The sequence below is a fragment of the Cynocephalus volans genome, chromosome 10, assembly GCF_027409185.1.
Source record: "Cynocephalus volans isolate mCynVol1 chromosome 10, mCynVol1.pri, whole genome shotgun sequence".
NCBI classification, from domain to species: domain Eukaryota; kingdom Metazoa; phylum Chordata; class Mammalia; order Dermoptera; family Cynocephalidae; genus Cynocephalus; species Cynocephalus volans.
Genome location: NC_084469.1, coordinates 59,234,772 through 59,257,025, shown reverse-complemented (window position 1 = coordinate 59,257,025; position 22,254 = coordinate 59,234,772). Strand labels below are relative to the sequence as shown.

The 22,254-nt window shown below is 56.0% G+C and overlaps 1 protein-coding gene across 1 annotated transcript; it reads left to right on the top strand.

Moving 5' to 3' along the window:
* Positions 1 to 16,984: 16,984 nt before the first annotated feature.
* Positions 16,985 to 21,885, top strand: ERFL (ETS repressor factor like). Its single transcript, XM_063113178.1, has 5 exons — positions 16,985 to 17,051; positions 20,029 to 20,263; positions 20,607 to 20,802; positions 20,897 to 21,014; positions 21,437 to 21,885. The coding sequence occupies exons 1-5, from the start codon at positions 16,985 to 16,987 to the stop codon at positions 21,883 to 21,885; spliced, it is 1,065 nt and encodes a 354-aa protein (XP_062969248.1).
* Positions 21,886 to 22,254: the final 369 nt, after the last annotated feature.

Sequence of the window (22,254 nt, the reverse complement as noted above, 5' to 3'; positions counted from 1 at the left end):
GCTCGGGCCAGCCCAATTCAACCTCCTCCTCCCCCCTCCCCACCCCCTAGGCCCCCCACCTCTTGAGCTCTTGCGGTTCAGGGAGGGCTGTGGCAATGGGGGGTGGGTTAGGGAGATGGATTCTTGGGGCGAGGGGGCCACCTTACCCTCATCTTGATTTCACCCTCTGTCCCTTTCAGTGCTGTTAGCTGCACCTGGAGGCATTTTTCAAGGTGTTAAAAGCAACCTTAAGGGTGGGGTTTGCCCTCACAGAAGGGTCCTCTCACTCCTTGCGGGTTTAAAGAGTAATGGATATTACAGACCCTAGAGGTGTTCTCTCTCCTTCATGGGTAATAAATTCAGTCCACTGGGTGTTACAGGCTGGTAAGGGTTCTCTCTCTCTCTCTCTCTCTCTCTTTCTCTCTCTCCTAGAGGGCATTAAACACCCTGAGGGTGTCCTCTCTCAGTGGGGCATTAACTGCAGTCTTCTGCTATTGCAGCCTCCCTGGGGATGTTAACTACAGCTTAATGATCCTCCTCCTGTGAGATGCTTCCTTCAGTCAAGCAGGTGTTGGCAATACTGCTAAGGAGTGCATATACAGCCGTGGGCGAGTGTTACACCCCCCCTTGCTAATGCTGTGCAGCGAGAACTCTCACTTTCATTGAGCACCTACTATGTGCTTTATAGGGCACTGCAAACTCTGGTGTCTGCCTTTCATGAATCCTGCAGAACACATGGGGCTCCGAGAGGGAATGTAAATTGCCCAAAGGTGCACAGCCCCCAAGGTGTTAGAGAAATCAGGAAGGTGTTCCCTGGTGGGGAGGCTGAGAGTGTTCTGCACAGTCAGATGGGTGGTGTTCACATCACCACGGGTGTGATGCATCACACAGTCAACAGATCCTGGCCCCCAAGCACATCAGCGCTCTCCTTGGAGCTCCTCCATACCCTCTGGTTGTGCATTGTAAGTCCCTCAAAGGTGTTACCTACAGTCTAATGGGTGTTTCTGATACCCTGGGATGTTTTTACCTCTCTTAGAGGCAGGGATTTAGAGATAAAGAGTATTAAAGCCCTCTTGACTGATGTTCTTTGCTGTCTTATGGGTGTCCCTAACATTCCAAATATGTTCTCTCTTCTGGAAGGGTGTGTGTTCTGTGTAATAAACTCTATCTTCCTAGAGGGTGTTCTGTCTTAGTGAAGGGTGTTATCTACAGTCACCTGAGTTATTTCTGCTCCGAAGGTGTTCTTTCTCTCTTCACAGGTGTCTTCTCATGCATTTAATGGTCCTAACATACATTCCAGTTGGTGTTCTTGATGCTCTAATAGTGTTCTACCTCTCTTAAAGGGTGTAGCCTATAGGCCAAGGAGGGTGACCCATGCAGACAAGGGAGTCCTACCCCACAGAAGGCGTTCCAGAACCTCCTCCTTGGCATTCAGAGCCATGCACTGGAAAGGTATGGGGAGCATGTTCTCTACTGTCTGGTAGGTATTACAGACACCCAAGGGGCATGCATCTCAAAGACTGTCTAGCTGGTGAGCTTTGTTCAGGGAGGCTCCATATAGTCCAGAGGCTGTTACAGACACCCAGAGAGGACCACAGCTCTCCTGGGGAGTCTTAAATGTAGCCTAATTAAGTGGTGTAGACACCCAGTGTGGGGCTTCCTGCTGGATCCTTGAGAGGGTGTTCCACACGGTCTAACTAAAAAGGTAGAGACAAGCAAGGGAATTCTCGTTTTCTAGCAGAATTTTTAATATGATTATTTTGGAATAGTAAGGCTCACAGCAAAGGTATGTTTATTTGATGCTTGGCATGGTACCAACTGCTCTCCACATGTCCTGCTGTTCAGCCCTCCCAGCCACACTAGAAGGTAGTTGTCATTCTGCCCCGTTTTGCAGATGAGGAAACTGAGGCTCGGGGATTTTTATCGACTTGCCCAAGTGAGGGGTGAGCGGTAGTGGAGCTGGAGACACTGTCTGTTCTGCGGGGCTGAAGTTCTCTTCCTGCCCTTCAGCACCTCTGTCTTGGCACCTGGGGGTGGGGCTGGACGCAGGTTGGTGAGCTCCCACAGAGCCATCCTGGCCATGGCATATCCACTTGAGGACTGTTGTCTTGCTTCAAAACATACTTTACCCTCTTGAGGCAGGTGATTCCAGGGGTGTCCTGGAGAGAGCTGTCTTTCCCCAGGGAAAGGTGGTACTGGGCCTTGGGGGGCGGAGCCTGACCTGGGAATAGGAGAGGAAAGTGGAGGAGGTAGGTGGAAAGGGAGAGGGAGAGGGAGGGGGAGGGGCAAGGGATAGAGCAGAAAGGTGGACAGTGAAGGTGAGGGTCAGGCTGGGCCAGGAGGTTCCCTCCGGAGCTGAACTCTGGGTCTGGGGGCTGCTGTCCTCAGGGCTCTGAGGCTGGTTGGTATTTACTTGTTATTTCAACAGAAGCAGACCCAGCTGGGCTGGGCCCTTCCCTGTGGGTGTAAAGGGGAGTGTCAGTGTGCTGGCCCTGGGTTCTGTTTGTGATTGTCCCCGTGTCAGTGATGGTTTGTGTGTGCAGGCTGTGCGTCCATTTGTTTGTGTACATGCTTCTCTGTGTGTGTCCGTGTGTCTCAGTGTACAGGTTGTGTTTCTACTTTCTCTATTACTGTATCCGTGTGTGTGCTGTGTGTAGGTCTTTTGGTGTGGATGTGGTTGTGTCTGCGTACAGCTGTGTGTCCACGTGCTCACTAGGCTGTGTCCTGTGTGAGTGTGTTTGCACTGTGTTAGTGTGTCCATATTTCCGTGTGTCCATATGTCCGTGTGTCTGCGCGTTCATATTACAGTCCGGATCCAGTTTTGCGTGTGCAGCAGGGGTCCTGGCCACGTAGCTGTTACCTCCACCTTGCACCTGTCCGTTTGTCCGTGTGTCCTCAGGACCGGCGGGGCGGAGAGGAAGGGCAGGGGGGGGTCTCTCTACCTCTCCACCCACCCCCGCCCCCAGCCCCACTCCCTTCAGTCCCGGGATCGAACCTTATTTAGAGTCGCGATTCGACATCTGTTTTCAAATTTGATCAGCTCTGAACTTTATTTTCCGAGTTTGAGGAAAATTATATTCCATCGATCGCGCCCCCGCCCCCTCCCCCGCACCGCCCGCCGCCGCCGCCGCCGCCGCCGCCGCCTCCATATATCTGCGCGCCGAGCAGAGCCGGGCCGGGCGGCCGCGAGGGCGGGAGGCGCGCGGCGCGCCGAGGAGGAGCAGCGGGAGGAGGAGGAGCAGGCGCAGGAGGCAGGGCCGCCCCGCGCCCCGCACCGGCCCGGGGGCCCCGCGCCCTCCCGCCCGCGCCGCGCTCGCTGCGCTCCCACCCGGAGCTCGGTTCCCAGCTTTCCGCGTCTCCGTCCCTCTTTGCGCGTCTGTTTCGGTGTCTGTCCCTCTGAAGCTCCCTCTCTGCTTGTCTCCCTGTCTCTCTGGCTGTCTGTCTCTGGGTCTCTCTCTGTCACGGTGACTCCCTGTCCTCGTCCTCCGGGGCTCCGGGCTTCTCTCCCCACTCCATCCCCCGCCTCAGTGCCCCTGTGCCCCTCCCCAGGACTTCACGGGGGCCATGGCTGCGGGATCCGAACTTTAAACAGTTCTCCCTGGACCCGAGCGGATGCGCAAATCCCAGAAAGTGAGTGAGCGGCGCGGGCCTGCGCAGGGGCGGGGATGGGGGGCGGGGATTCCTGCCCGAGGCGGGGGCCGGGGCGCTGGGGGTGGTCCCGAGAGACCTTTAGAGCTGGGCTCCGGGACCCCGAGGCGCGGGAGGCGGATGGGGTCTGCAGCCCGGGCTGTGGGGGCGGGGTGAGGCTGTGCCCAACTCCGGGGCAGTGGGAGGGGAAGAGCGTTGGAGGTGCGGCCTCGGGATATGAGTGCGACATAAGGGCGGTGGGGGCGGGGACGGGGGTTGTGTGAGACGACGGAGATGGGGTCAGTGAGAGACTGGGGTCTGAATATTTGGGAATGGCGGCTGGCGGACCGACCCAAGAGTGGGTCTGGATATTACGGGCTAGATTCCGAGTGGGGTTTAGAGGTCAGGGCTGAGGGCTTGAATATTTGGGACTTGGGGATTCAGAGCCAAGAGATTGGATATTTGGGGCCAAAGATCCCAGGTATTGGGGTTGGGAGCTGACAATTTAGGGCTGAGGTCAGCATAAAGGTTTGGATTTGGGGGCAGAGAGGTCTGGATTTGGGTCTGGAGTTCAAGGCTGAGGATCTGCAAATTTAGATCTGGATAGTTGGGGTCTGGATATTTGGTGTGAGGGGTCATAGGGTCTGTGGGAAGGACATTTGGGCCAATTCTGGAGTCTGCACACTTTGGGGCAAGGAGCACAGGCCTGGCCCTGACCTTTGCGGGGCTGTGAACCTCTGGGACATCCTGTCATTCCACCATGGTCACAGGGCCCTGCTGGGCCACCTCTGCCATCTCTCCCCTGGCTATGTATCTCCTCACTGTCTCTGTCTCTTGCAGCATCTCTCTGTGCCCACCTCTAACTCTCCCTGTCTCTTACTGTTTATCTGTCTCTGGCAGCATCTCTCTCTCTTTGGGTCCAACTCTTAGACTATCTCTCCCTGAATCTCTGTGCCTGTCTCTCCCCATGTCTCTTTCTCTTTCAGCATCTCTTTCTGTTTCCACGTCTCTCACTATCTCTCCATCTCTGTCTCTCCTAGTGTCTCTGTCTCTCTCTCTGTCTCTGTCTCCCCCTCGCTGGTTTCCGCTCAGATTAAGCCAGGGACCTAATTCCAGGCCCAGGATCGAATTTTCTGGCAACAAAGGGAAATAGCGAATCGATCGGTCGCTCCGGAGATTAAGAGACAAGCGGCGCGCGGATCTATCACGGCTAAACGGCCCCCCCGCCCGGCCGGCCCGCCGAGGACCAGACGCGCTCCGCATCGCCAAGCAGCCTCAGGAGCCCTGGCTGCCCAGCAGGCCGGGCCTCACCAAGCCCAGAGCTAACTGTGTACCCTGCCGAGGGCCAGAGCCATGGGAGGGATCTGAGAGCAGGAACTGGCCCCTGGGGAGGGGAGGAAAAGGGAGTGAGAGAAACAGAGGCAGAAAACCACCTGGCGGAGTCACACCGCACACACCTGTGGCCTCAGGTAACACTTTTCACCCACACCTGTCTACCAACACACCTATTACATCTGTGTTCCCCCTTCCACTCCCCACATCTGGATCTCCAGGTAATATATGTCTCCTTATACCTGTCTCCTGCAGGTAACACCTGTCCTCTACACCCGTTCCCGTCATCTGTCCCAGTAGGTAACATCTATTTTCTCTCACCTGCCCCTCCAGGTAACACTTGTCGCCCTCAAAACCTGCCCCAAAGATGTCCCTGATCTCGCAGGTAACACACTTCCTCTCTTACTTGCCCCTCCACAAAATCTGTCCCTTCTATCTGAACCCCGCATCTGTCTCATTTCATGCCACATTGTCTCATTCCTACCTGTACCTGAACCATCCCACCTGTCCCCTAAAGCTCTAAGCACACCTATTTCTCACACATTCATATTTCTTTACCTCTGCCTCCCTTCAAGCAGTACCTGTTCACCATACACACACATTCACATACACTCACTCACACCTCTTCCTTTGCACACAAGCACTTGCACACGTAACCTCCTCACCTGTCCCCTCAGGTAATGCCTGCCCCGGCCCAACCCTCCTGGCTCTCACCCATACTTCTGTCTGATAATGCTACACTTCCTCATCCACCCCCACACCTGTCCTTCCAGAAGACCTTCCCATGTACTGGTCACCTAAGAACACACCTGCCTCTCGCACCACTCTCTGCCTGTACCTACCTCCCTCACACTGCATCTCCCATCATTTTACATGAATACACCACTCTCTGCCTGTACCTACCTCCCTCACACTGCATCTCCCGTCATTTTACATATATACACCACTCTCTGCCTGTACCTACCTCCCTCACACTGCATCTCCCGTCATTTTACATAAATACACCTACTTCCAGCTTATGCCCCCACACCTGTCTTCCCCACTTGTCATCTCAAGTAACTCATCCCAAACAACAGAGGCACCATCCCCATCTGTTTCCTAACCCCAAACACTGCCTGACTGCTCATACATGCATTGGCCCTGGGGATCCTATGTGTCTGCTCCCTCATGTCCTTCCCCTGCCTTGATGCCTTCCTACAAGCCCGTGTCCTCTAAGAAGTACACCTGACTCACCTGCACACTTGCTGCTCATCTGTGTAAGATTCCTTCTCACTCTCTCCATCTCTGCCTCTCTTTGTCTCTCATTATCTCTCACAACACACAACAGCACTTCACACATATGGGCAGGGAACCTATCCTCAGCCACAGGTATCTGCCTTACCTATATACCTGCTTCCCCACACCCCTCCTGTCCCTAACGTACTATCAGTCCACTTCTCTTCTTTTCCCAATACCTAATTTCCCATGTTTCTCACTTCCTTTTTCTTCGCAGTACATGGTCACAAATACCTCCACACACCTGCCTTTTCCTCACCTGTTTACCTCAGGCGTCACCTGCTCCAGCACCACATTCACTCATGTGTTCAGCAAAAGGGTACTGAGACCACCACACACTCACCCACATCCCCCTTAATCTCTCTTTGCTGTACATCTCTTCAACCAGGTGTCCGCCACACACCTGGCCTTCCCAACCTGTCCCCAAAGGGGACACCTACTCTTGGACACACACCTGCCCCACACACATACACCTGATTCCCAACACTGGTTCCACCTCTGTCCTCCTCCTCCCCCCAAACATCCATATAACCCTCACCCTTCATGAACAGTTTGAACCCACTGCACACCCCAATCACCTTATCCTCAGCTGTTATCTCCACTACCTGCACATGCAACCTGTAACCCCCACATCTTAAGAGGGTCAGAACTTCAGAGCCCTCACACCTGTCTCCAGTCTGCTTCTCTCCAGAAACAAACGTCCCTTTTCATAGCACATGTCTCTGGCCAGCTATCTCCTTAGGGAAAACCTTTTCTAGTGAGCATAAGTAACACCTGCAGCACCTGTTAAACACATGTGACACCTGTTCCCAGCCTTCCACACACCTGTGTCCTGCATCATACAGAATCCCTTAAGTCAAAGGTTCTCGGACTTCAGCGTGCATCAGAAATACCTGGTGGGTTTGTTAAAACACAGATTCCTTTTCTCAGCCGGGTCTGGGCTGAAGCCTGGGAGTCTGCATTTTTAACAAGCTCCAGGTGATGCTGCCCCTGCTGGTCCCTGCACCACTCATTGAGTAGCATCAACTCATAATATGTTCCCCATCTGTTTCACCACATAACACCTGCCCTCCCCCATATATACTGATGGCATCGATGAAGATGACAATGACAGCTACCAAATACCAAAACTGTCTCTGTGGCAGGCACTGTTCTAAGTTCTTCACATCCATTGTCTCATTCATCTTTGTGGGACTCATGGGCAGGTACTTAACTCATCCCATTCTACAGAGAAGGAAACTGAGCCCAGAGAGGTGAAATAATTTCTTCAAGCTCCCAGAAACTGGTAGATATTGGAGATTTGAGTCAAATGGAGGCCATCTAACTTTAGAGACCTCCCTCCCAGTCCTCCAGGTGTCCTTGCCTTTCATACCTGCCCATCAGGTGACCTTCCTCCTCCACAGATACACCTGTCCACCTAGTCACTTTGGCAACACTTGCTTCTCCATCACCCCTTGGTCTCCCCAACACGCCAGCCTCACATTCTCACCCTCTCCTCCTGTACATGGACATGCCCGAGCACCCTGCTCACACACCAGGTTCCTGCTCACACGTCGGCTCCTGGGGCCAAGGTTGTCATCCCAGAGCCTTACTCCCACCTGTCTCCCCAGCCACATGGAGCCAGCACAGCCCCCTCCCAACACATACCTGTCACCAGACACACCCTGGGCCTTACCTGCCCCTCCCTATCTGCTCACCCTTACCTTTCTTTCCTCTCTCTGCCTCCACCTTTACCTCTCCATCTGGCCATCTCTCCATCTCTCCCTGTGCCTGTTTCTGCCTGTCTTTGAATCTGTCTCTTTCTCTGTGTCTGTTTCTCTTCGTTTCTTGATCTCTATCCCTCCGTTTCATTTTCTGTGTGTATCTCTCTGTCTCTTTCTCTGTTTCTTTCTCCATGTCTCTGTGTCTCTCCATATCTCTTTATAGCTCTCTGACTCTCTGTCTCTCCATATCTAGTACTCTCACTCTCTCTCTGTCTCTTCCTTCCTTTTCTGTCTCTACCTTGCTCTCTACACTAACAATACAAATATTGGGGGGCTTGAAGTCATACCAACCTGCATTTAAGTCCAGGCTTCACCACTCACTCCTGTGGGACTGTGGTCAAGTTCCTCTTCTGATCTGACCTGAGTTTCCATATCTGTGAAATGGGCATCCTGGCAGTTTCTATCTCACAGGTCGTGGTGCAGATGTGCTGAAGGAAGTGAGAGGTCCCGGGTCAGGTAGGGGCTGAATTTCCCTCTGTGGGTCCCCTCTGGTCCTGTCTCTTCCCTAGGGCTGCTGCCCCACCTGGCTGCCAGTGGGAGTGAGTGTGTGGCAGGGAGAATGGAGAGAGAGGTGGGCAGAGGCATCCCGGCCAGCCGAGGCCTGGGCATGGGACCTGGTGTGGGGCTGGGGACAGGGATCGATCCGCCTCGGCGGCAATGCGAGGGCCAGGATTGCATCTTGTCACAATAATTTATTGCTCTCATCCCGTCTGATCGATGGCGCTGAATTAGCACCGCGCCCGATGCCCCTGGAGCCCCAAGCCTCCCCCAGCGTGGCCAGACCTGGGCCCTCATGGGATACCTGGCAGCCCGGGCACCCAGCTCCAGCCGACCCAGTGCCCTCACCTCACTCCGGGCATTGGTGACCTGCCCTGCTGCCTCCTGTTTCCTCATCTTCCTGTTCCTGGACTCTCTGTCCTCTTTGCCCCTCATGTTTGCCCTCCTGGGTCTTTGACTCCATTTCTCTATTCCCCCTTTTCTCTGGCTCTCAGTTACCCACTTTCCCCCACTCTTGTCTCCATTTCCATCTAAATCCCTGTCCCTCTATATTCCTGTCTCTGTTCCCCATCCCTCTGTCTCTGTCTCCCTGCCTCTCCTTGGCTCTGTCCCTTGATCTCTGGCTTTCTGTCCCTTTAACTCACTGCTTGTCTGTCTCTCTGATTCCCTGCCATGCTCAGTTTAATCTGGATTTCACTTAAACAATGTGTCCTTAGCACATACTTGGTGCCAGGCCCATGTGCAGGACACATGGAGCCCCGGCCCAGTCCAAAAGGGCTTGGCCCCTTGGACCCCAGGCAGCTGGCTCCAGTACTGTGGCCACACTCCTTCAGCTTTCTGTCCCTCCACCCGCCATTACCACCAAATAACAGTCTTTTCTCTACATGTCTGTCGCTGGACCTCTGATAGATGGGTTGGGCTAAAGGTGTAGCCAAGGAAGCAGGGCAGGGTCTAGGGTGTGGGGATGAGGCTGGGGATGGAGCTGGAATTAAGGAAGGATATGGAGTTGGAAGAGGTTGGGGTTCAGGATGAGGCAGGAGTTGGGGTTGGGTTGGTGAGGATGAGGTTGGGATGGGGCTGGGTGGAGGGAGGAGGATGAGGAGCAGGCTTTGGACTTGGGGTGAGTCAGGCCCCAGGGGGACTGGCCCCTCAGGATTGAAGGAGGGCTGGGCGCCTGCACTGGGCCTAGACTCAGCCTTTTCCTGGCTCCTGCCTCCAGCTGCTCAGCCCCTGCCTTAGCTCTCCTGCATCCACTCTCTTGCCTCCACCCTAATCCCTCAATTTTCCGCATCTCTGCCCCCTCCTGTCCCTCCTCCCTGACTCAGGGTCTAAGGCCCGGCCCTCGCAGTCCCCATGACCTCCAGCTCTCTCATTTACTTTCTCTCAGCCTCTCTCCACTCACACCCTCTTTCTGTGTCTCCTGAATTTGGCTCTCTCCCCATCTCTCTCTTTGTCTCTACCTCACTTCTGTCTCTCTCTCATGGTCTTGTGTCTTCTGTCTGTCTTTGTGGGACTCTCTCTGATCTCTCATCTATCTGCCTCTCCTCCCTCTCTGCCTTGTTCCCTCTTCCTATCCTATCACCCCTGCTTCCTCTCTCTCTCTGTTCTGCATCTGTCTTACTCTCCCCTTCTCTGGTGTCTCCCTTTCTCTCTGGGTCCCAGCACCCCCAGCCCCCTCCCCTCCTCCATCTTTTTGTGTCTCTGAGTTGGGGGGGAAGGCGGGGGTGGGGGAGCTGCCTGAGCTCCGCTCTGCTTGGCGGGCTGCGCCTCTGCCCTCCCTCTCCCCTCCCCCAGTGCTATTTGGTAGGCGGGGTGCGTGGCACTGCAGCTCCCACCTCCCCGGGGACGCTCCCTCGCCACCCCCCCACTGACACCGTTCCATGCGCTGGCTACAGCCCCAGGGACATCCGTGCAGAGACTGGGACTCAGGGAGAGAGACAGACACACACACAGCCCCAGACAGAGATACCCAGCAAGAGGGAGAGATAGAGAGGGTGGGTGTGGGTCTCCTCCCCTGCCCTCCATTGTGGGGCTCTGTGTCCCTGGCCTGGTGCCTCCCAACCACCCCAAGCCTGGTGTCATAGACATACCTTCTCCAGGCCACGAAGCCAGTGCCCTGTCTGTCTGCCAGTCTATTCCTCTGTCTGTCCTACACAGTGCAGCCTCAGCAGAGGTCCCTGTGTGTGTGGCTGTGTGACTTTGTCACAGCGCATATTCCTGTGCACAGGTGACTAAACATGGGTGCGGGAGGCTGTGGGCTCAGTAAAGCCACGTGCCATGTGTGAGCAGGTCTGTGTGACTTGTGTGTGGTGCTCAGCTGTGTGTGTCTGGTGCGAATGTCCAGAATTTGAGCTGTGCTGTGTGTCTGGTGTGTCCTCATCATGTGGCCACACAGGATGTGCCTGAGTGCCCAGGACAGGACAGCTCACACCTCTGGGGTGAGATGAGAAAGCTTCGTCCAAGAGAACCAGGGTGGAAGCCATGAGCAAGTGTGACCCCCAGAGGGCCCAGCAGCTGGGCTGGCAAGTGTGGGTGTGAGCAAGGCAGCCAAGTACACACCACATGACAGGGTCACAAAGATCCCCCAAATCTGTGTGTCAGAGACTGGCTCTGTGAGTTTGCATGGCAGTATGTTTGTGTTAAGGTGCTGCTGTTGTGTCTCTTAGTCCACGAGCTTGTGTCCGAGTCTGGGTTCAGACGTACAGTATTCTGTGTGTGTGTGTGTGTGTGTGTGGTCATCTGGGGGACCTGAATGTGATAAGCTAGACAGAGTGTTGGTTCATAGCCATCGAGTGAGTGATGCTGTGTGTGTCCAGCCCTAAAGAGTGTTGGTAGCTGTGTGTGTATGCGTGACTGTGTGCATTTGTGTGGTTGTGTATTTATGTGTGACTATTGGATGGTTCATGTGTGTACCACTTGTGTGAACTTGTGCCCAACTCCATGAGGCTGTGTTTCTTTGATGATGTGGGAGCATTGAAGTGTGTTTGGTGTCACTGTGTGAACTTCTGTTTGTGTTCTGTGGCCTTGTGTGTTATGAGTGACTGTGTGTTTTGGTCCCTGTGTTTTGTGTGCATATGTGGGGATTACAGTGTGTGACACTGAGGGAAGTAGTGAGGTGTGTGTTTATGTGGTGTGTGTACATGTGCAGTATGGTTGTGTGGGGTGTATGGTACGTGTGTGTGTGTGTGTTTGGTGTGGAGTGTATGGTGTGTGTGGTATGCAGTGTGTGATATATGTGTGATATGTGGTGTATGTGTGGTATGTGGTGTGTATGTGTGGTATGTGTGCGGTGTGGTGTGTGTTTAGTGTGTGTGGTGTGATGTATCTGTGTGTACATCCCAGGCACAGACACCTCTGCACACGGTCATGACAGAGCATTTGGTTGATGTGGGCAGGGATGGGGGTGGGGGTGACATCTAGGGTGAGGAGCGTAGGTATATGTAGGAAAGTCTCCTCAAACCCTTGATCCCTCCTCCCCAGGGCAGCCATGAGGTCTCCTTGGTGCCTGTGGTGGGACAGTCTCTGAGCCTGGCTCTGTGTACACATGGATGTGGCCATAATCTGGATGGACAGGTGTGTGTGAGCACACGCACATATGGTGTGTGATGGCAGGGAGTCAGGCTGCATGCACCCAGACGTGACAGGGTGTGTGGGGGGCTTGCTCGTGTGGAGACAGATGGGCAGGGGGTGGGCAGCACACCATAGCCCAGGAATGTGGTGGTATGTGTGCCTAGTGGTGGGTGTCATCGTGAGGCTACTGCAGGCACTGATGTGTCCTGCATGGGGCATGTCCCCAGATTGTGTCTGAATGTGTGGCCATGGGTGCATGCGGTGTGTGTGTGTGTGTGTGTCTGGGCATGATATGTATACACGCAGGGGCGGCGGCGGGAGAAGGGTCTTGGGCTGTGTCTCTCTCCTCTTTAGACAGAGCCCCGGAGAAGATATGAAATTTAAAAAAAAAATCAATTTTCATTCCACTTGTGCAGATTGTGTTAAGGGGAGGTGGGGATGGGGGGGCCTGGGTGAGGGATGAAGGGGCTTGGGGGGGCGGTGAGGCCCGAGGCAGTTCCTGAGGCAGCTGACGCAGCTTAGAGAAATCAAAACAACTGGTTAAACCCCAGCCCAGGGGGCCAGGGTGATGGGGGGTGAGGAGACAGAGGCAAAGAGGGATGCAGACAGACAGAAGCACAGAGACAGAGAGGGACAGAGACAGAGAGACAGACAGAGGCTCCCAGAGACAGAAATAGATGGAAGCAGAGACACTCAGAGATGGAGATGTTTAGAGACAGTGGCAGCGACACGAGCAACAAGACCCTGAGTAAGAGGGACAGACAGAGAGGCAGAGAAGCTGACACCCAGAGGGGCACTGAGAGAGACTGAGAGACCTGTCTCGAGAGAGACAGCAATAGAAGTGGGTCTGAGACAGGTGCACGTTTCACACACACAGACATGGATGATGGACAGTCAGATGGATGGATATGGCAGGAACAGCAGGGACCCTAAGGTGGGCTTACCTCTGTGTGCCTACCCCCTGCCAACCGAGCCTTGAGCTGTGGGCCTGAGTGTATCCTGCATGCCCCTGTGGGGCCACTGTGCAGGCTCCATGCTGTGCCAGTCATGTGTTTCGGACCATGATCTTTGTGTGTGTGTGTGTGGGGGGGGCCACGTATGTTTGCTGTTTGGCTGTGCCTATCTGTGTTGGTGCCGGCGTGTGTGCCTCTATAGCTCCGTGCGTGACTACTGCATGTGTGCGTGCTCGAGGGTCTCTGGTGCTTGTCTGTGTAACAGTGTACTTCTGTGTCACTGGCTTGGCTGTGCTGCAGTGTGTCTGGGTGTGTCTCTGTTTCTGTGTGACATCGTCTCAGTAAGTGATAGTGTGCCTGGGTGCTTGTAGGTCTGTTTCTACCTGTGATTATTAGCCCTGATGTGTGGTTATGTGTGTGTGTTAGTATGTATCTGTCTAGGATTTGTGATTGTGTGTCTTTGTTTCTGTGTGCGATTGGATTGGTGTGTGTCGTGTGTGTATCTGTGTAAAATTGTGTGGCTATGTTTCTGTGTGAATATCTGTGACTATGCTAGTGTGTGTGTGGTTGTGTGTGACGGGGTGTTGTGTGTGTGACTTTGCTGGCATGTGCATCTGTATGATAAGTGTGACTGGTGGCACAGGTGACTGTTGTGTGGGGGTCTATGCAATGTGTGTTGTGTGTGACTGGTGACACGTGTGACTTTACTGCATGTGGGTCTAAGCAATGTGTGTTGTATGTGGCAGTGGTGCTGTGTGTGACTTTATTGCATGTAGATCTCTGTGATGTGTGTTGTGTGGCAGTGGTGGTGTATGTGATTTTGTTGTGTGTGGGTCTATCTGATGTATGTTGGCGTGTGCATCTGCCTGATGTGTTGCATGGGACGTGGGTGTGTGTGCCTGGGCTGGTGTGTGGGTCTGTGTGTTGTGCTTGGCGAGAATAGGAGGGAGGCAGCCCCTCGCCTGCCCAGCCCCTCTCCTCTGCTTTGCTCACATGCGCACACATATTCGGTGCCATGGCTGCGGGCGGTGGAGATGGGGGGTGGGGGGGGGGTGGAGGAAGCAAAATAAAATTAAAAATTAAAGCTTGCCTGGAGTCCCCATCCGCACAGAGCTGGCCGGCCAGCGGGGAGGGGCGGGAGTTATGGCTGCTCCCCTTCTGCAGCCACTGGGGCCGTCTGTCCATCTGTCTGGCCATCCTACCAGGCCCCTGCCCGACCCTGCAGCCCCCGCCCCGCAGGCCCCACTCTCTCCATGGGTCGATCAGCGATCAATGGGGCCAGGGGGGTGCCAGGGGCAGGGTGAGATCAAAGGGGCCCCAAGAGACGGACACTGGGACGGAAACAGAGACGTGGAGTTGGAGACAGGGAAGCAGAGACACAGAGACAGGGAGACAGAGGCAGAGATGAGGAGACAGAGACAGAGAGACACGGAGATGGGGCATGTGGAGGAGATGTGGAGACATGGAAACAGACAGGAAGGCAGAGATGTGGAGACACAGAGACATAAAAGCGATGTGGAAACTCAGGGACGTGGGGACACAGAGACAGAGAGAGGTGGAAATAGACCCAGAGACGCGCAGCGGACCCAGACAGGGCAGAAATGGCGGGAGCAGCAGTGAGCGGGGCAGGAAGCGACCCCAGTGGGAGGAGCAGGGGTCCAGGTCCCTGTGGGGCCTGACACAGGACAGGAGCTGTGTGCAGAGATGGGAGAAGTGGCAGCAGAGACCAAGAGATGGCAGAGATGTGTATGAGAGATGGTGGGGGGAGCGTGGGAGCAGGGCCCGGAGCGCCGATCCCACGGCTCCTCGTTATAACGTGTCCGGAGGAGGCGGCGGGGAGTTGAAAGCGTCGGGAAGAGAAATCAAAACCAACACGGAAATGAGAGGGGCCAATAGGGGGTGGGGATGGGGGGAGGAAGGAGGGGGAAACCCAGAGAGGCAGAGAGAGCAGAGCGGGGAGGTGGGAGAGAGGTGCAGGGGAGAGGTGCGGGGAGAGGTGCGGGGAGAGGGGGTGATAGATGCGGGGATGGGACGGGGTGGGGCAGAGAGAGGGGAGGAAAAGGCAGAGACATAGATGGTGGAGAGAGGGCGTGAGAGATGGATAACAGAGATGGGGTGATCGTCAGAGAGAGACTCGATGGACCAACTGGGGAGACAGGGAGAGAGAAAAAGGGGGACAGGGAGACAGACATGGAAAAGAGATGGGATGTGAGACAGAGAAACAGGAAAAGAGACTGAGTGAAGGAGGAAGAGAGACAGAGAAAGATGCAGAGAGACACCCAGGTGGAGAAGAGATAAGGAGAGAGAGAGGAGAGAGAAATGGAAGAGAGATGGTGGGAGGAGACAGAAGGGAGAAGACGGCAAGTGGTGGAAAGAGAGACAGAGATTAAGAGGGAGATATATGGAGAGATGGGGGAGACAGAGAAAGATGGGGAGAGGGAGTGAGAGAAAGAGCCAGAGATGGGACGTGAGAATTGAGGTGGCCTCGGCAGGGCAGGGCGGCAGGGCAGGGCGAGCTGGTCCCCAGCAGGGCCTGAGTGCTGGGGGTGGGTGGGAGAGACCCTCAACGGACACCCTGGTGGGCAACGGGTGTGGGGAGGGGTTGGGGAGGAAGACCTGGGTGTCGGGGGAGACTGGACAAGTCTGAGGGGGCGGGGGGATCTGCAAGTCTCGTCCAGTGTTCAAAGGGTGAGGTGGGGTTTATGGGGAACAGTGTCTGTGGTCTGCTGGGGTCTGAGGGGTTTCTGAGGGTGTGTGGGATCTTTGGGGAGCAGTGGTGTCTGAGAGAAACGGCTTGTTTAAGAGTATCTCATGGGGTTGGGGGTATTAAGGGGGTGTCTAAAGGACAGAGTCTGTGGAAAGTGCTCAGAGAGGTGGGGTCTGAGAGGGTGAGTGGTGGGGGCTGAAGTATCTAAGGGAGGGGTCTCTGAGAGCACTGGCAGGATATGTCTAAAGAGGGGTGTCTGAAGCATTCAGTGTCTGTGCGTGTGTGTGTGCGCGCGCGCGCACGCACGAGTGAGGGGAGTACATGTCTAAGGGTGGAGGTGTCCGAGGGGTGGGGTATGTGAGAGGCGGGGGCTGTCAGAAAGGGGAAAGGTGCTGAGAGAAAGGGGTGAGGAAGAGATAGAGTATCTTAGGGACGTGAGGTATCTGAGGAGAGGGGGTGTCTGAGGGAGTGGGCATCTGAGGGGGGCTGTCTGAGGGGGGGAGGCAGGTCCAAGTGGGAGGGGTCTTGGAGTGAGCAGTAGGTCTGTGGGAGCACTCATGCAGGGTGCTGGGGGCAGCCCTGTATGGTGGGTGGTGTGGAGAGCAGGGGGTCGGCCTGCCCCCTCCCAGCCCATCCGGTGTTCAGTTCTGGCCAGCTCTGGGCCAGCCGAGGTGTTCTGAACCACGGATGAGACCGCAGGACTGCACCAGAGCTGGAAGAGCCAGCCCCGGGGGTCAGCTGGGAGGGACGGGGGTGGGGGTGAGTTTCGTAGTGAGATAAATCTGGGGCAGGCGGAGAGAGAGACAGAGAGACAGAGAAACAGAGGGAGACCCTGAGACACAGGGACAGACCGAGTGGTCAGGCGAGAGACGGGGACAGAGAGACAGCAGCAGAGAAGGTGCTGGGGCGTGAGGGCGGGCAGGCGGGCGGTGAGAGCCCGCGAGTGTGAGCGAGTGGCAAGGAGCCGGGAGGGAGGCTGGGAGCGGCGTGGTGAGTGATCAAGGCACCAGAGTAAGGAGGAGGCTGCCTGAGAGGAGAGGCTGGGAGGGAAGGAACAGTGGCTCAGGGGCTGAGAAAGGGGCTGAGGACAGATGGGGACAAGGGGACAGAGGGAACGGGCAGGAAAGGATGTGGGGGGAGAGGGTGGCAGATTGTGGGGGTAGGGGACTGGGCGGGTGGGCGGAGGCCCTGGGCAGTGCCCCTGCTAGCTGACCTGTGTCTGTCTCTCCTGCTTACCTGGCCCGTGCGTCTGTCCTGGCCTCTGCAGGGCCAGCTCCGCCATGGACTGTAGCTGCGTCTCCGACCTTCTCTTCGCCCCGCCCGCTCTGCCGGCTCTCTGGACCCCCGGTAACTGGCCTGGACCTCCCCCAGCCCTTCCCCCAAACCTCAGGCCTCCCCAGGGAGCTGCTCCCACTTCTCTCTGTGTCTCTCTGTGTCACTCTTGTCTGTGAGTCCATCTGTATACCCTGGTCTCTGTCAGAGTCCCCTGAATAAAACCCCTCGTGAAAAACTTGGCTAAAAACTTCACAGCCAGATTTCCCTGAAACCTGCCTGCTGGGACATGGGGGTGGCTGAGGAATGGAGGCTGGAGAAGGATGAGGATTGAGGAGGCTGAGGTCCAGGTGTCTCTGCTATGCACATCTCAGCCTGCTCCCACCCAGGACCTGTGGGCAAAGAGCAGGGATGGGGCCGGAAGGGGCACTAGGCCTGCATGGATGGACAGATGGACAGACGGCACTACCCAGGCAGGGGGACATGGAGACATGAACCGGCCAGCCCAAGCCCAGGGAGAAAGAACGGTGTGGTTGGAATTGGACGCTCAAAACTGAGGATGTGGACAGTAAGGTTGACTTGGACATGCATTGGAGCCCAAGTCAGATGCCCCACAGATGGGCAGTGTGTGAGTGTGTGCGTGTGTGTGAGAGAGAGAGAGAGAGAGAGAGAGAGAGAAAGAGAGAGAGAGAGAGGGAAGGAGACTGAGCCTGTGCCTGGTTATCTGGGGTCTTATCTTAGATTGTGTCCCTGTGTCACACTTGTTTCTGGAAGAAGGGTTCACACTGGGAGAGCGTGTGTGCACAGCGTCTGCTTGTTTTTGTGTGAGCGCATGTGCATGCTTGTTTTTGCATATCTGAGGCTAACTGAGACGCTACTCTGGGCTGGGTGTGTCATGTTTCTTTGGGACATTGAGCATATCTACACTTTAGGATTGTGTACGGAGGGGATCCCTGACTCGGTGGGGTGAAGAAACTTTGCCTGTTTCATGTGGGTCTGTCGCACGGTGTGCAGCATTTAGGATGGATGTCTTGGTGCACTTTGGGCTATGTGGGCGGGTGCATCCCTGGGCCTGTGTTGGACGCTGTGCCTGGTTTTCAGCTGATGGTCCATGTGTGCACGTGTGCATATGTGTGTGTGTGACTGAGTATTGGGGGTTGTCTGTTACAATGTGTGTGTCTGAGGTACTGAAGTTGGGGTCCTTTCTCTAGCCCATGTCTGTGTCTCAGTAGGTACAACACACTTGAGGATGTGCATTTGAGGACATGTGGTGTTTCTGGGTCGGGTCTCCATTGTCATCTTGGGGCTGCGTAGGTGTGTCTGTGATAGTTGCTTCACCAGTAAGACGTGTTCTGGGTGTGGGGTGGGCTAGGCCTCCAGTCTTGATTGAGTCCTGTCATCTGAGGTGAGAAAGACCCAAAAGGGAGTTGAGATCAAAATTCTCCCTTTGGGGAAGAAAGTAGCTGGCATTCCCCAGCCTTTAGGCAGGGAGGAGTTAGCTCCCACTTTTATACACCAGGCATCCTGGACGGGACCCTGCTCCTCCTTGCCTCTGAAATTCTAAGAAGCCAGAGAGGGCAAAGACCTGCCCTGTGGCCACACAGCAAGTGGATACAAGGACCCCAGTCCCCCAGCTCAGCGTTGTCCCCCTCCCCAGTCTCCTTCCCTTTTTTGCACTGCTCTCAGCTTTTTATAGTCTAATTCTGCCTTCTGTTTTCATGCCTGGGTCTGGGGTCTCTGAGGAGGGGGAAGAGGACAGAGGCTGTGACGTAGGAGTGAGCAGGGAAGCTGGACCCAGGGCCAAGGGCCTTCTAGATGGAAGATGAGATTTAGGGGTGAGTGCCCCCATTTGCACCTAGCTTCTGGGTGCATGCAGACAGTAGGGTCCAAGATTCCCACGTGTGAAATATGATACGGAGTGAGCCATGGGTGTAACAGAATGTTGACAAGTGGGTGCCTGTGTGTGTGGGCTTGGGAGGTTGTTCTACTGTCATGGTGTCACTCTGTGTGTGTCTGTCAGGCTGTGTATCTGGGGACCTGAATGCCTTGGTTCACCATCTCCATCACCCTATGTGTTATTTGGCCCTTTGGGATCCCGTGTCTCTTGCCATGCAGTGTGTTGTTAGTGGATCCCAGTTCTGAGGGGCCTGAGATGTGTAATTGTGCATGTTGTGATGGGCATGCAATGCTGGGTTGCTGAGATAATGTGACCTTGTGTCTCAGGCAGTCTGTGTCTGGTGAGTCTGCCTTGGTGACCCCGGCAGGAGTGTGGCACTCTGGTGTGTCTGTGTCCCACAGTGTAGCTGGGTGTCTCTGGTGGGTGAGCAGATACTTACGTGATATGTTGTTTGCCGTGAGCATCCATGGAAGCGTGTGCGCACATGTGCATGCACATCTCCCCCATTCTGGGCTGCTCTTGAATGATAGACGTGAGCATGGAGAGGCGACATGGGGATGTGAAAGGTATAAATACATAGGTGCAGAGACACAGATGTGCACACAGACCCAGCCTGGACGTGCCTGGGTGCGGATGAGGGGGGGCGGGGGGCTTTGGGAATGGGAGTGATGGAGCAGGGGACAATGGATGGGGAAGAGGGAAGGCAGCAAGAGCCAGGGGTATTTCAGGAGAGACCAGAGACCTCCTGGGGCATGCTGGGGGCAGCAAGGAGAAGGGGCTGAGGAAGTGGGTAAACTTCCCTTCCAGTTCCTCCCCAGTTATGGGTACAGGAAACCGGTCCCTTCCATGCTCCACCCATGGGATGCTGGACCTGTGGGAGTTGTGCCAAGGTAGGGGACCAGGCTGGAGGACCAACCCAGGGTCCCTGGATGATTAGGTTCTCTGCTACTATTTGACAACTTGGGGACTAGACACCGGGTAGGGGGGGGGATATGGAGAGTGGGAACCAGGTCCCTAAAGACGCCTGAGGCTGGATGGCTATTCCTCAGATCTGGAGTCAGGAGAGGACTGGATGCCTCCCAGTTTCCTGAGTCCAGCAGGACCCAGAGCCCCAGATGTCCTGATTCAAGGCCACCCCCTGCCTTCCGTTCCCAGGGTTTGCCTTCCCGGATTGGGCCTACAAGCCGGAATCATCCCCTGGCTCGAGGCAGATCCAGCTGTGGCACTTTATCCTGGAGCTGCTGCAGAAGGAGGAGTACCAGGGCGTCATCGCCTGGCAGGGGGACTACGGGGAATTCGTCATCAAGGACCCAGATGAAGTGGCCCGGCTCTGGGGCATCCGCAAGTGCAAGCCCCACATGAATTACGACAAGCTGAGCCGGGCCCTGCGGTGAGGAGGGGCTGGGGGACTGGACTCCCACCTCTTCCCCTTCTCCCCTCACTGTCTCTCTGGCCTCCTGGCCTGGGGGCTTTCCCTCCATGTCCTCGAGCAGAGCCCCATTGGTTCTCAAAGTGCAGGGTTCTGCACCCACGCTGTGCAAGACCCCAGATCCCATCTCACTCCTTTCTTGCCCTGTGACCTTGGTTAGGGGACTTCTGTGAGCCTCACTTTCCCCAATTGCTGTGCTCTGTGCACTGTGCCTGTGTCAAGAAACCCAAGACCCTGCCCAGGGCTCTCCCTTTGCCTCCTGAGGTGTCCCTCCCCAGCACCCTCGCTCTCCCTCTCCCCATAGTTACTACTACAACAAGCGGATTCTCCACAAGACCAAAGGAAAGAGGTTCACCTACAAGTTCAACTTCAGCAAAGTCGTGCTTGTCAACTACCCACTGCTGGATGTGGCGGCAGCTGCCACTGGCTCCCCACTCTTGCTGACCCCCGGTCCCTTTGGGGGGACCCCTGGGCCAGATGCTCCTCCCCTCACCCCTGAGGTGAGTTTGGATGCTGGGGTTCCTGAGCCATGACCCTCCCTGGGAAGGAGGCAGGCAGTCTGAGCAGGGCTGCCTCCTTTACCTCCCTCCCCAGACCCTGCAGACCCTATTCTCTGCCCCACGCCTGGGAGAGCCGGGGGCCCGGACGCCCCTGTTCACCCCTGAGACAGACAAACTGCGTCTGGACAGCCCTTTCTCATTCCTGGGCTCTGGTAAGAGCCTGGGGGTTCCAGGAGTGCAAGGGGTAGGGAAGATGCTGCATGTGTTTGAGGGAAGAGGACAGGATGGAAGGAGGCCCAGGGTGAGGGTGAGTGAGAGAGAGAGAGAGAGAGAGAGTGTGTGTGTGTGTGTGTAGAAGCATGCAAAGTGCGGGAGGAGGCAAACAGGCTGGGAGAAGGGCTTTCAGGGTGCTCAAGGAATGGGGAGATAAATGGGGGATGGGAAGATGGAGTTGGGGGGAAGCCATGTGAAGGTGAGAGATGCCATGTGGGAAGGACAGTGGGGAGGATGGGGTGGAACATGGCAGGGAGGATGGGGTGGAACATGGCAGGAAGGCAGGGGTGCCCTTTCCTGATCCCCAAAGCAGGGCCCCCATGGTGGAGTGGCCCACCCTGACCATCCTATAATCCCCCAGGTGCCACCGGTTATTCCAAGCCCCCTGGCCTGCTGGGTCCTTACGGCCGCACCTTCCCTGAGTACCCATGGAACTTTAACCCGTACCTCACAGGTCCCTTCCCTAAACTGCCCCCTTCTCTGTACCCCCCACACTTCTACCCCAACCCCCTGGCCAGTTCTCTGGGTCACCTGCCCTCAGCAGGGGCAGGAGGAGGCCACACAGCTGCGCCCCTGCTGGCTGCAACAGCAGAGAGCCTAGGCCCTGAGCGTCCTGTGGGCCTGGCAGCAGCTCCTCGTCTAGCGCTGCCAGGGGCTGGGGGCCCAGAGGTCGCGCTGGGTGGGAAGGAGGACAGTGACTCGGAGCTGGAGATTACTGATGTCAGTGGCTGTAGCTCTGACAGTGAGGGTGACGAGGGCCTCCCAGTGCCCCCCAAGGCCAAGGCAGGAAAAGGGGGCACCGGCAGTTGAGTCAGCATGGGGTGATGGGTTCTGCTGAGGTGGGGACCAGGGCAGTGGCCGTGCAGCCTCTTCTGTCATCTGCCCTCAATGCCCTGCCCAAGACCCAGGACCAGCCCTTGGAACCCTCCCAGGGCCAGCATGTTGCTGCTTTGGTCTCCTTTCCCAACCCCAGAGTGGGGGTCACACCTTCCCCTTCACAGAGAGGGGAAGGAACATGATAGCCTCCAGCCTCCTCCCCAGGCTCCAGTTTGAGGGGGGTCCCCGCCTGGCCCCACTCCCAAAGTGCAATACAATGCCCAGCCTCCTCTGCCCACCCCTGTGCTGTGACCTGTGTGTTTGTGCGGCTGTGTCTCCCACCCCCCTGTGCTGGCCCCAGTC